The sequence below is a fragment of the Lacerta agilis genome, chromosome 14, assembly GCF_009819535.1.
Source record: "Lacerta agilis isolate rLacAgi1 chromosome 14, rLacAgi1.pri, whole genome shotgun sequence".
NCBI lineage: Eukaryota > Metazoa > Chordata > Lepidosauria > Squamata > Lacertidae > Lacerta > Lacerta agilis.
In genome coordinates, this window is record NC_046325.1 from 6339098 (window position 1) to 6353433 (window position 14336).

Sequence of the window (14336 nt, forward strand, 5' to 3'; positions counted from 1 at the left end):
TTCCCACAGGCACAGAAGCATACGTGTCTGCCCGATACCAAGGGAGGGAGGAAGTCAAACGATTGTTAAATAATTGCTCCTTTCCCCCATGATAGCCCGTGTTACTTCACTTGCATCTTCACACACGTTTGATCAAACCAGTTCCTTGCCTTTCGTAGGGATCCCACCCCCTCACCCACCCCAAATCTATGCTTGTTGAATGTTGACAGTCGTAGATTAAGAAGTGCATGCCAATATTAACCCATGCTGGCCCCCTCGCCAAGCATAGCCATCCCAAATACTTTTATGCACTGTTGCATTCTCTGGTTCCCACCCAATTGACGCGAGCGATGTGTGTGCAGTGCGTAGAACCTAATGTGAACAGAAAAGGTTATTGCCAGCTGCAGGGCAGCAGGAATAGAATGAACAAAGCAGCCAAGATGGAGGCGTAGTTTTGTAGGGAGTCGAAAACAAAAAAAAAGAAACCTTCCTGGGTAAACGGCCTTTCCTTTTCCAAATCTGACCCTCATGCTTGTTTAGTGGGTGGAGAGGAAGAAAATAAGGGTTACAGTACACAACAAAATGAGTGAGGCGTGGGCCAAGGGGTTTCCTGGATTGAGGGGGGGGGTACAGCTGCAAAGGTTGAGGAAGGAAGAGCTGGCAAGAAAGATGAACAGAAGGAGGAAGGCAATGCAGTGAAAGCCGTGTGTACACAGGAGCCAAGGGGAGAGCAATAACACAGTGAAATACTGTACAGAGTAACATGAGGGACTAGCAGGAGCATGAGAAGGCTTTGAGAAACAAAATAGCATGCAGAAGTAAAAGGTGGCAAGGATCAAAGGGAAGTGTAAATTGGAGCTGCAGGAGGAGCAATAAAAAAATAGCCTGATTGTACATGTCCAGGAGAGGGGGAAATTGGCAGTGCCTAGCCAGTCTAGGTGTCCCCTGCTGGGGCCCTGCTCAGGAATGCGTGTGCAGCTTTGGTGTGTGTTTGTGTGCGTACAGGAGATTGGCCAATCAGGGCAGAAGGGGGGAGCATGGGGGTGTGGCGGCTGGCAGCAGGGTGCACATCCTCCCCTTTTGCACACACACGAATACAAAGAGCTGCACGACCTTCCAGTATCCTTTTCCCAGGGACGTGTGGGATGGAATTGGGGGGTGGGGCGGGGGGAAAGGAACTGGGGAGGGATTGAAAAGGGAGGCACCCCAATCCCTTGTTTGGCCTTGCCAGGGAAAATATACGCCAAGGGAGAGAGAGGCTTGTATGTGGCAGAATGTGGGAGGGGGGAAAGCAGGAGAGCAGGGATATGCTTGGCAGAAAATATATGTACATGCAGGAACAGAGTAGCTTTGTGGGTTTTTGTACATGAATATAGCAAAGAGAGGAAGAAAGAGGTCTATATAATGCTGAGGAATGGATAAGTGTACAGGAAAATGTGTAACACTCAGATATCATAGATCATAAATTAGTTTACCCCTCCAAGCCCTTTAACTGCTATGGGGCTTTAAAGAATGGGGGTGGGGGGGAATACCTTTCTTCATTTTATTGTGGATGATGTGAGAATTTTAATGGGAATTAGTAGTGGTCATTAATAACAAGGCAGTTAGTCTGGATTATTTAACGCTATGTAAAGTAATGTGATTTGGCTGTGATGCTGTAGAGGTAAATGGTGTTTCAAGAAGAGTGGATAGGAAAATAAGTGGAGAGGTGAGGCTGTGAGTATACTAATTAGGCACACAGGATGTGTGTCTACATGATCAGGCTTGCTGAGGAATAATGCATGCATCTGCGTTGGATTTTTTAATCAAATATACCTTCTCTCGTCTCAATCTAATCGTGCTTTTGTTTCTACAAGAGGGTGATTAGAAAAGGCACAGGGGGCTTATTCAATATCATTTGGGGTGACAAATATGCTAACATGCATTATTAATTCTTTTGTTCACCCTGTCAGGATTGCTGTAAAGCAGTGAAACGGTGAATTTCCTTTGGCCCAATTTTTCATTAGTGACTGGCTGCGGAATCATTTTGGACTTAAATTACCCTGGAATAAAAGGGTCTTCTTATACTTCTTCTTTGGCGATCACTCGTAACTAAGATTGCCTTCCATGAACACTGTGGAGGCAAATTCTGGGTCCACACATCCTTCCACAATGGGGACATAGGTTTGTTTCTGGGTGGGAGTAGATCACGGTGAGGGTTTGCCAAACGTGCCTTCCTCTTAGCACGTTTCTCCCTTTTGTCCTGAGTTCGAGTGTCTTCAGAGCCCATGACACCTTTGGTAAAGGCTGTTCTGCAATTGGAGCGCTTGCAGGCCAGTGTTTCCCAATTGTCGGTGTCTATACTACATTTTTAAAGATTTGCCTCAAGAGTCTTTAAACCTCTCTTGTTGACTGCCACCATTACGCTTTCCATTTTTAAGTTCGGAATAGAGTAGTTGCTTTGGAAGACGATAATCAGGCACCTGAACATCAAGACCAGTCTAACGAAGTTGATGTTGAAGAATCATTGCTTTGACACTATTGATCTTTGCTTCTTCCAGTACACTGGCATTAGTTCTCCTGTCTTCCCTGGAATAAAAGAGTATTCTAAGTGTTTATGACCCTGGGGGTGTGCTAGCCCTGACATAGCAGTAGGAACATGGCAGCTAATAAATTGCGAGGATCTGTATACTATTTTGTGTGGAAGGGTTGTGTCAGGTGCTTGGGAAGCAGGCGCTGTGAGACCTGTCGATATTCTCTCCCCCCCCCCCCCCGAGTAATAAATTAACCTTCACTTTGAAAGCAAGGGTAAATTAAGAAGGGAAAGACTGGCCACGTAATTTTTAAAATTGTGAGTGACGCACAAACCCATTGGGGACAGACAGCTTTGCTAGTCAAGGATACCAGCTGAGGGAGGAGGACTTATGGAAAAAATATTTATCAGATACCCAGTAACTGGGTGGGCAGGGGGGCAACATAACCCAGCAATAAAAGCAGGGAGAAACATTATTATTAGAAAATGAGGATTTAAATGTGGAGGGTTTCTGATTCAAGGCCACGGTCGGTGCCCCTGTGTGCCAACTGGACGTGTTGAGAGTCTTGACATGACCTTGGACTTGGTCAGCCATTTTGGAAGATACTCCAGTCAAGGCAACTTTTTTTGGAAATCATTTATTTTATACGCTGTTGTCGTTGGTGTGTAATTACTGGGTATTTGACATGTCCTTATATTGGATTTTAAACCGTAGACGACGACCGCCGCCTTTCGCGGGGCCACGGAAAGGAAAGCCCTCGGCCGCCCAGTGTGGGGAAGGCGGCCTTGAAAAGGGCCCAGCCTCGCGGACCTCCTCAGAGAGCCCCCTTCTCCCCCCTTTCCATGTTCCTTTCCCCCGCCCCTCGCTCCTATCCCCGGGCCTAGGCGCCACCGTCTGCAACCAATCGGCTCCCTCCTGCTCTTCGGCAATAGCCAATCGGAGAGCGGCGGGGCGGACGGAGGGCTGTGCCGTTCGTACACGACTGCGGCGCTCTTGCTTCTCCTGCTGCCCACTCCCCCCCGGGGGCGCTGCACACGCGGGATGGAATGCTGAGGAGCGTAGGATTCTAAACCGTTGGGCTGCCAAGGAGAAGCCCCGGACATGTTTCCCGCCTTGGGGGTTGCGAATTTTAAATATGCAAAGAGATGCCTTGCATGAACTTTAAAAACCACTTTTGAGCATTTCAAATTGGAAAAGGGGAACAGCTTCCTAGGGATGGGGATAGGTAGTTTCTCCTCTCCGCTTTACTTTCCATTATCACCTCAGACTCGGCCCCCTCCTCCGTCCCCAGCCCAGTTACGGAGATTCAAAAACATTGGTTCTTCAAGGGCTGTGGTTAAAAGCAAACTGTACTGTTGCGGAGGAAAAACAAAGGTTGCACAGTGTGAACTACTGAAACAAAGCAGAGGTCCCCCCCCCTTTCCCCCTTTTTTTGGCAGGGTCTCAGTGCTTCTACAAAGAAATTGAAAAGAGGTAGACAAAACCTGAACTGCTAGTTCAGCTCTTGAGTTCATTGCAGGACTTTGACTGCCAAAATAATCAATAGATATAGACTGTAAAAGCAATAAGATTTACAAGAGGTCAGCTGTAGGTTAATATAGATCCAAATGGACAAGCTCGGTGGCTGGAAGATAGTGCTGAATCCCTCCTAATGTTAATTACACTGAGCATAAATCTAGATTGGGGTTCACAAACTGATTCATAGTCTGTTGAGTTTATTCAGGTGGTCTGTGGCATGTCTGCCTAAATATGATGATTTTTTTATTGTATTTTAATTGCTTCTTTTATTTCTCATATTTATTGAATTATAATTTGAATTCTATGGAATCCAAATTGTAATTCAGCTTGATACAATATAAGAAATAAAAGAACAAAGGAAAATACAGTTAAAAATACAGCATCTAGCAAAGGGCATTACAACTGCATCAAGGGGTTAGGGAAGGAGGAGTTTCCGAACCACAGATTTAGACATACAGTATCAGATTGAATGCAAATATGAAATGGCCTGCCCTGTTGGGTTTGGCTACAGCAGATGTGTGTACAGAGGTTAGAGCCTAAATTTAAGCAATTTAGATTATCAGAATCAGGTAGGTTCAGATGTACTACAACATGGCTGTCTTCTCTCCAGTCATATTCTTAGAAATATTTCTTTAATATCTTTCCTCTTGTTTGCTGAGACCCAGCCTTCTGAGCAGTGCCATGGGCATGCCTCCACTGCAGAGCATTCAAGGCCAGATCAGAAGCTCGCCTTGCCTCCTCCAAGAGAACTAGCTGGGGAACACCAGGAATCCCTCATAAACCTGCATCGTCATGTCATTCAGTGCCACAATTTTGTTCTCCCCTCCCAACACCAAAGAAGCAAAATGCTGCTGCTGCACCTGCAAGCAGGAGCCGGGGGCTCAGACGACTACGCCGCCACCGCCACCATCTTCATCAAGCACCCCGATCACGGTTACAGGCACTGGGCTAGCAGTACAGTCTTCAGAGCAACTGCTCCATGTCATCTATCAACGTGTAGAGAAGGCAGTGGGCCTTGCTGAGGTGGCGCTGAGCCTGGCCAAGGCCAATAATGAAGCCCTGAGGCGGCTGGAGGAGGAAATGGGGACACTGCGCCGAAGGACGGCCCCCGTCCTCAAAGCCAGCCCCTTGAGTGGTCCTGAGGAGCGGCAAGAGGACAATGAAGAGCAGAATGAGGAGGAACAAGAGGCTGAAGGCTTCAGAAGTGGCGTCCAGGTGGTCATTGAAGAACTGCGGCAGCTGGGAGCAGCGGCAGGGCCACCTGGACACTTGGGTTTCTCGCCTGTGCATCTGGGGCCTGGGGGGCTTGGCGGGGTATGTAGGCTGAAGATTAAGAGCTTCTTTGTCCCTCCCACCCCACAAAATACACACAGTCCCCATGTCCCTCCGGTCAGACACAGATGGGCTCATGAATATTTGATGGCATCTCTCGCCTCCTCTGCCAATGACCTGCTCAGGAGAGATGCATTCTGGGAGCCATGCCAAGCTCTGCTCTGCTGTTGTGGCCTGGGGTTGGGGGGCACTGGCAAGAGCTAAAAGTGTATGTGTATTTGTATATGTGATACCAAAGCTGGTACGGGAGTCAGGCTGGAGCTGTTTGCGATGATTAAGGGGCATTGGCAACATTGTGATTGGCGGACGTTCTAGTGGGTTAGTGTTAGAATGTTTTCATATATATGGCGCTATGAGAAGTGCCTTTGAGCCTTCCGTACCACTTGAGCCAACTGTGAACTTTTGTCAGTGAAAGATAAAAAGAGGCTTTAAAATTCAGCTATGTGTTTTGGCCATTACACACTTGTGTTTGCAGGCCAATGCGTTTTGTGTGCATGTGTGAAAACACACAAAAGAAGGTTTGGAGGAACTTTAAAGGATAGTAGAGCAGAGATAAATTAAAGGCCCACAATTTGAGCCAGAGCTGTAGAATTGGAATAGCAGCTGCGCTAGGAAGGGTAGCTGCTGTTTGGAATGAAGGAGATCATATTAAGTTGTACAAGTCTTTTTCTTGTTCTCAGGGCGCAGAAGAATCACCCGCAGTAGATGTCTCCATTCAAAGGGTCTATGCCACACCACCTTCCCCCTCCTCTCAGCCTCTGGATGATCCTTCTCTCTCCTGCCCAGAGGTATCCCCCAACAGCATCACCTTGGAGGACAACATGCGCGGGGAGCCACGTTTCTCTTTGGGCTTTGCAAGTCTTCCTTGTAGAAACCGAAGCATGGGACAGAAGAATGCAAGGCGCAAGAGGGACTTGGTGCTCTCGGTTAGTTGCCTTAGATAGCTTCCACATAGTGAAGCTTGTGTCTTACAAGGAACTTGGCATGGGCCCAGTAGCTTAGACACTGCAAAGCTTATTTTAATTAACTTTCTGGGGCATGCTGCTCTGTTTTAATAGCTTGGGGTTTGCAGAGTTACTGTGGAGGGGCACTTATCTCTTTCTGTTTACTCTCCCAGAAACTGGTCCATAATGTCCACAACCACATCACCAATGACAAGAGGTTTGATGGCTCTGAGAGGTGAGCTCTGGGTGGGATTGTCAAATAAGATAAGGAAGAGTAACTGCAAAGGAAAGATAACCAACAAGTGTGGCTTCTCTTCTCACTGCGTTGTGGTGGGAGAAGGAAGTTGCATGGATCAAGCTTGTCTTTTCTGCATAGCTAATAGAAGCACAGAACACCTTTATTGATCAACCCATGTTCCTACTGAAATTAATCTCGACATCCTGAATAGTCAGCCTTCATTATTATTATCCCTTATTAAGGCACCTTAATAACGTTCAGGTTATTAATGCTTAAATAGGGCCATCTGTTTGCAACGTGCTTTATAAACTACAAGAGGAGAGGTCTCTGCCTTAAGGGCTTGTAATATAGAATGCAACACATGGGAGACAACAGGAAGGAGAAGAAGGAGAGAGTCATGGTAAAGATGGGAGAAATGTGCTTAGGGTTAGTTAGATTATGGTATGAGGACTTGGAGGTTGTGCTGAAGGAATTGCTAAAAATATGGTTTCTGAAGATGGATTTGTTCTAGTCTTTACGTTTTCTCCATTCTCTTTCTCTCTCTCCCCCCACCCCAGCATTAAATCTTCATGGAATATCTCTGTAGTGAAATTCTTGCTGGAGAAACTCAAGCATGAATTGGTATCAAATCACCACAATTATACTGACAAAGAACTAAAAGGTAAGATGAGGGTGAATAAAAACACTTCACTTGTCTGGATTTTATTGTTAGAACATACCTAGAACATTTTTACCCATTGAGTAATCCTTATACAGTACACTTTGCTGGTAAATTTTACTCCAGGTCTGAAAATAAATATCTCTCTTGGTGTTCACTCTGGAACTTACTGCTGCTGTTGTTATATTTGTCAGTCACTTTTCTCAGACAGTGACTAAAGTGACTTGTGTTGGAACCAGTTCAGAATATCTATTGACAATGTAAAAGCACAGCTATGCACAAAAAAGGCAGGATTTGCAAATTCTACCCCACTATAAGAGGCCACAGTGCCACCCTTCAAATTAGGAGCCAAAAATCCCAGGTAAAGAGAAAAGTCTTTACCTTCTGGTGACATTGAAATGCTGGCTGTTCATACTCACAGACATGCAGACATAAATATCCTCTGGTCACTCAAGTGTGCCCCGGTTCCTGCTTTTCATGCCTGCAATTGCTCTGCCCACTTTTTGTTCTGTTAGGTGCTTGTGTGGCCTACTTTCTAACCAAACGACGTGAGTATCGCAACTCTCTCAATCCCTTCAAAGGACTCAAGGAGAAGGAGGAGAAGAAACTACGAAGTAGACGCTACCGGGTAAGGGACCAATCCATTATTCCGAGGAAGTATTTCTCCCGTATTATCTCAACGCTACATTATCTACCAAAAATAGTTTTTTGCCCCTCTTTTTATTTAAGCCCAAATGCATTCCTCCATCAATTCCAGAAATCACACTGAAGTGGTGTAGGAAATGGCATTTATATTCTGGTTCGAAACATAAAGAAGCAACACTGTATATGACAGGTGAAGGAATAGGTTTGGTGCACTAAGAAAGTTCTTAACGTTTAGCTGGAATTCTCTTCCTTGTAATTTGAACTGTAGGTTCATGTCCTATTCCCTGGAATTTTGCTCTGTCATCTATGTGACAGACCTTCAAATATTTAAAGATGCCTTCTTATGCTCCAGGCTAAACATACCACAACTCCTTCCAAATTTTCATTACATTGCTGGTCTCTTGGCCCATTTCATCTCTGCTCAGCACACTCCAGTTGTTGAATGGGATGGGTTGCTTAACAGTGGAACAGACCTGCCTCAGAAGTTGGACTCTTTGTTTTTTATGCTGAAGGCAGATGGCTATCAGGGATGTTATAGCAGAGAATTTACTGCATTGGCAGGGGGATTCGACTTTGTTCTCCAGATGTTGTTGAACAACAACTTCCCATCAGCCCCAACAAGCATGGCCTGTGGCCATGGATGGTGGAAGTTGTAGTTTAACAACCTCTGGAGGGCCAAAGGTTCCCTACATAGATTTTTGGGGTCCTTTCTAACCCTGATTATATAAGGCATCTTAGAACAGGCTACATGTAGTGGGAACTGCTATATATCTTCAGTGAACTACGTGATGTTGAAATTACAGTACCTGAAGTAAATATATGTTCAAACTACTGCAAAGATATTCCATCAGTTTCATCAAACAGTTTGGGTGTTAAATAACTCAGATTTCCTAATTAATAAGAGCATGTTTACTCCTCAGCTGTGACTTTCATAACATTTGAGTTCTGACTGTTCTTGGATTCCAGCCATAACGACATTTCCTCAGACAACACCATTTCATTCCCCTTTTTATAACCTGATCCTGATCCTAACTAAGAAGTAAATGGCACTGTGTTCAGTGGAGCTTACTCCTTAAGGCTGTCATCTTATGTACACTTCTTGAGAATAAGCCCTATGAACTGCAGTGAGAATTACATTTGAGTTAAGTATGCCTATGCTTTATGGAAAGTTGCCAAAGGTAACAAGATGGTTTACAAAATGTTATGGAAGTTCTAGGAAGTAATTTAACTGGTAAAATCCTTAATGAGGAGTGCTTAGAAGTCCTATTGACTCCAATAGGGCATAATCCTGGATAGGTTAGGATTGCAACTGAAATATCATTTTTTAAAGGCTGCAGTCTCATGAACATACATAAGGTAATCCCATTGAAAAAAGTGTGACGTCTGAATAAATACGCACAGGATTGGTCTGTTAGTGGGGCGAGAGGATTCCCTCAGTCAAAAATAAATTACTTGATCAAAGTTGTTAAACAAACTACTATTCATTCTAATTAGCTTCCTACCTAGCAGTTCGTTCCTAAGCATATTTACTCAGACATAAGGCCCATTGAGTTCAATATGGCTTATTTGCAAGTGTGTGCTTCTAAAACAGCAGCCTAAAACAGAAAAGGCAAAAAAGAAGAAAAAAGAAGAAGACAAAACCAGGGAACTGGATCATTATGTCTGCATCCCACTTGTTTTCCAATCTCATTTATCAAAGCAGTGCTAGTCTTCCTTTAAAATGAAAGAAAAATGAAGCCTGCCTCAGAGTAAAGCTTCACTCTCCTCTGAGACCTCCCTGTAGCAGAAGAGACTTTCCTTCACCCAGGGGAGCAGACACTCGGGTGGTGGGGCAAATGAGCCCATCAACCCACAGCTGCCAAGAGGTGTTTGCATTATAAACTGCAGGCCTTGGAGCATGTGTTCTATTTCTGCTGCAGAGACAATTCCCAAGCTAGCTTGTCAAATGCTGGGCAGCAGAAAGCTGTGATTTTCAGACACATGCCACAGAGTGGGTTCCACTTTTAAAAAGACACTGGGCAGCAAGCAAGCAAATTCTTAAGGTGGTGGGGGCCTGCAATATGGCAAGCCCGGGTAGAGCCGAGTTTTGGAGTCCTCCAACACTAGGGGGGGACAAAATGGGGGGAAGGTATGATAGAGGAGTTTGGGGGCAGGGAGAGACATTTGGGAAAGACAGACCAGTGAGGACAGATGGGGTGAGTAATTGCAGGGGTGTAGGCAAAGATGATATTCTTAGAATGACTAATTAGGCTTCATTTTGTCTTACCATTAGCTTTTTGCAAATCGTTCAGGGGTGGCGCGTCTGCTGGGCCCTGAAGAGCAGCGTTTGTGGCAAGGTGTGACAGAGGAGCTCATGTCAGACGAGGAAGACAGCCTAAGTGAGCCAGGTGTGTGGGTGGCACGCCCCCCACGATTCCGCGCTACCCCTCTCACTCAGCTTTGCTACCGACTTGATGCCAACTCAAAGCATGGCACCAAAGCTAACCGGGTTTATGGGTCGCCCTCTGACCGCCTGCCCTCCGCTGAAGCTCAGCTTTTGCCCTTGCACCTCTTCAACCCCCATTTTCAAGAGGAAGGAGCCAGGGCGGGCACACCGCCTAGGCCACCCAGCCACAAAGGCTTTTGTCCTGACCTCAGCTCATTCGTTGAGATCAAAGTGGAAAAGGATGAGTGACCTGAGAATGCTGATCGTGTTTAATATGGCAGCCAAAAGGAAGACAAGGAGAGAATACAGGATCACCACCAGCTGAACTCAGTATCTTCCCGAAGAGGAGGGAAGCAAATTGTCTGCCATGCGCCAGGTTGCGTTTGTGGGCTGAGACGCATCTTCGCTCCATAAGGAGCCATTACTTCTAGGTCATGATGGAGAAGAAATGGAGGATAGAGAGGGACACCACTGGGAAAAGGAGCCCTTCACAAAGATGTGGCTGTTTGGTCTATACCCAACAGGTTGATGGTGTGAACATGAAGAGAGTACAATGTTGCAAAGGGAATTAAGTCTTTTCTGAGCCTTCAATAAAGGCAACCTTGAAACAAAAGTAGGAATTTCCGTAAAAACTGACTACATTGTGGACTGGGTGGATCAGAAACTTTGGAGAACCTTTCACAGTGCAAAACTACTCTCAGTTATACTAATAGTGGCACAAAAAATATATATGTCTGAGACATTTTCTGAAATTATGGGGATTGCTCATTGCTTAGTGAAATGCTTTTGGGACCACAAGAGTTAAGAGAACACTTAAGAGTGCCTCTTGGTTGACTTTTCATTGATAGCATTGCTTTTAAATCAGAAACATTTAGTGATACCAAGTTGACTGTTCTCACCTGTATCTGTGTAAACATTAGGCAGGTGTGTATTTTATTCCTTCATAAACCGCCCTCCTCCTTGCAGAGTTCCTATTCCTCCCTCTTATTTGCAGGAAGAGTAAAAATCTTGTGTAAGAACGTGAAGAAGAGCTAAGAAACAACACTCCTGGTTTTTATTATTTCATTGTTGTGATAACTTACCCTTTGCTAGGTTTCAGGAATGGCTCTCTATTGTCAAACTCCAAGTCCCCTACAACAGGAGAGAGAAAAAATATCTCTGGCTTTTACCAGCGGTAAAACACCAGGCTTTTTGTTTTTTTAAAAAAACATTTGCATACGTTAATTCACATAAATATACAGTAATTAATTTCCAGAGGATTAGCTGTGCTAGAATGTTGCAGCCAAAACAGCAAAGAGTCATTAACACTTCATGCATCTGATAAAGTGGACTCTAGTTCACAAAAGTTTATGCTGCCGTAAGTGTGTTAAGGTGCCATGAGACTCTTAATCGTTCTTACTAAGTAAAAATATGTGTTGACTTGCCTGGCTCAAGTTTTTAAAAGAATTTGTTTCAAATTACCTATGTGTCAGTCTTACCACTGACCTGTCATTAAACTATGGAACTCGCTCTCACTGGAGGCAGTGATGGCCACCAACTAATATTGGCTATAAAGAGGATTGGACAAATTCATGGAGGAGTCTGTTGTTGGCTCTACTAGCCATGATGGCTATGCTCTGCCTCCACAGCTAGAGTCAGTAATGCTTCTGAGGAGTGCTCTTCTGCTTGGATCCTGTTTGTGGATTTCTCATGGGCACCTGGCTAGCTGCTGTGAGAACAGGATGCTGGACTAAATGGCCCATTGGCCTGATCCAGCAGGCTCTTCTCATGTTCTTATGTACATGGATGGACTTATGAGAAACATATCTTAGAGGGTGCTTAGTCAGGCGTGGAGACATTGGGAGTACAGAACAGCCCCCCAAAAGAGGGACACAGTACCATCCTTATGCCTACTACTACAGTATATCAAAAGCATAAACTGGATATTTATTGAGCCATCACTGTCCTCTAGTGGCTTTTTTAGATAGTACAAAAGGATGGGTGGTCCTTTTCCTCTCTGGCTGGGCAGACACCTGTTATCAGTCTTTGTTTGATCTAGAAAAAAGCAAAGTGTAAGAGTGGTCAGTGTTATTATTCTTGCTGCAGCCCTCTATTCCTTTCCTCGATGCTCACTCTGCTCCCATGACCCTGTATCTTGGTTTCTATGACAATCCATCTGTCTCTATTTACAGTCACGAGCAAAATCAGAAACTCCATTCTGACCATAAGAGAATGCATTGAAAGAATGGGACAATAGGTCACTGGTAAAGATCAGGTTCCAGTGATGGGAAATAACACTGCCAGGAACATTGGGATGGAGATACGCTGCCACCTAGAGCAAAGGGGTAGGTGGACCAATAGGCTACTTCTTATGTTCAAAATCTTAGGTATGCATAAGGCACCTAACACACTTGTAAATCTCCTCATTAATTCATCTGGGCTAACGACTGTCCCCTGGCTATGTTTTCATGGTACAGATAGAATCTCGGCTCCACAGATAAATACAAACTGAAATCTATAGAGAGAGGTCTTGCAAAACCTATCAATCAAAAGAAGCTACCATGCACAGAGACAGTTCAAATAGCAGGTGCTAGGCATGGCCATCACCAGTCGTATGGGTGGCAACAATTCTGTACTGGAACAACTGAGTTTTAGGCTGGTTTCACAAGGCAAATTTAAGGTAATGGGGAAAGTGGACTCCTCCCACTACCTGCTACTACATGTATACACACTTTTAAAAAGCAGTTTCTAGTGTACACATTGCTGTACAGTTTTGCAACCAATTCCTTACCAAGCTGAATCTCATAGTGGTTCACATGAGCCCATAAGACACCCCCCCACCATGAAAAAATAAACAAAAGCTTGCTATAAATCTTTTGGGTGATACATTAATAGAATACACCTATTTTACAAACAGGGTAAACTGAGGCTGAGCTAGTGATTCTCCTAAAGTCTCCTGGGTAATCGGTCTGTGCCAGAGGAAGAACTAAGCCATCTGGTCTCAAGGCTAACACTATATCCTGCCATGATGGCTGGGTACAAAAAGAGCAGATGGGACTCCTGTACCTTTAATAGTTGTAGGAATGCTCTCCCCAATGGCCTGGTGCCATTGTTGCATATCTTTAGGCAAAAAGCATTCCTTTTTAATCAGGCCTTTGACTTTTAACTTTCTGGCCTTTTTGCATGAGTGGGGATGTTTTAATTTGTTGTTCAGTCGTTCAGTCATGTCTGACTCTTCGTGACGCCATGGACCAGAGCACACCAGGCACGCCTATCCAGGCACTGCCTCCCGCAGTTTGGCCAAACTCATGTTAGTAGCTTCGAGAACACTGTCCAACCACCTCATCCTCTGTTGTCCCCTTCTCCTTGTGCCCTCCATCTTTCCCAACGTCGGGGTCTTTTCCAGGGAGTCTTCTCTTCTCATGAGGTGGCCAAAGTACTGGAGCCTCAACTTCAGGATCTGTCCTTCCAGTGAGCACTCAGGGCCGATTTCCTTGAGAATGGATAGGTTTGATCTTCTTGCAGTCCATGGGACTCTCAAGAGTCTCCTCCAGCTGCTCCTCCAGATGTTTTAATATTGTTTATTTATTTAGAAAAGGTTGGTATTTGGTTTTTGCTTAAAATATTGTAAGTGCCTTTGAGTTGGTGTGACCTAAAAAACGACTAATAAAATTTATAATAATGATAATACTAGGAGAGAGAAATCTTTTGAGTGTAGCTTTCTTCACTTCTGCAGTGCTGTGACATGACCAGATGCCCTGACAAAATTCCCCCTTGCAAGTAAACTATTAAAGAGGGAGCCCTTTGTTTTCTGTTGTCGGTGTGTCACTCCCCAATAAGTCCTGAGGTGCATCTGTGATGCTTGGGACGCAGAGAAAGAACATTGGGAGTTGTTCAAAACACAAAAGCATCGGTTGGGAATTTTTTTTTATTTCATAAAATTTATACACTGCTAGATTGTAGAAAAGAACTCAAAGCGGTTTACAAAAAAGATGAAACGATAAAATTATAAGTAAAAAATCTACAACCATAATCTACAGAATGTTAAAACCACAACAGAATAGATTAAAACAAAACTCACGGCCAGCCTGAGCCCCTCCAGATG

At 44.6% G+C, this 14336-nt stretch overlaps 1 protein-coding gene across 2 annotated transcripts; it reads left to right on the forward strand.

The window, feature by feature from the left end:
- The first annotated feature begins 1000 nt into the window (after window positions 1-1000).
- C14H14orf93 (chromosome 14 C14orf93 homolog) lies at window positions 1001-11448 on the forward strand. 2 transcript variants are annotated; one of them, XM_033169535.1, is made up of 7 exons: window positions 1001-1098; window positions 4670-5324; window positions 6023-6268; window positions 6460-6521; window positions 7082-7185; window positions 7698-7810; window positions 10100-11448. In XM_033169535.1, the coding sequence occupies exons 2-7, from the start codon at window positions 4803-4805 to the stop codon at window positions 10499-10501; spliced, it is 1449 nt and encodes a 482-aa protein (XP_033025426.1). In that variant the 5' UTR covers window positions 1001-1098; window positions 4670-4802; the 3' UTR covers window positions 10502-11448. The 2 variants fall into 2 exon arrangements, with proteins under 2 accessions (XP_033025426.1, XP_033025425.1); XM_033169534.1 differs by lacking the exon at window positions 1001-1098 and having other exon boundaries at window positions 4552-5324.
- The last annotated feature ends 2888 nt before the right edge of the window (window positions 11449-14336 follow it).

Coding starts and splice junctions, on each gene's coding strand:
- C14H14orf93 (XM_033169535.1), top strand. CDS start 4,803: ATGTCATTCAGTGCCACAATTTTGTTCTCCCCTCCCAACACCAAAGAA. Junction 5,325..6,022: donor GGCCTGGGGGGCTTGGCGGG/GTATGTAGGCTG, acceptor TCTTGTTCTCAG/GGCGCAGAAGAATCACCCGC. Junction 6,522..7,081: donor AGGTTTGATGGCTCTGAGAG/GTGAGCTCTGGG, acceptor CCCCCACCCCAG/CATTAAATCTTCATGGAATA.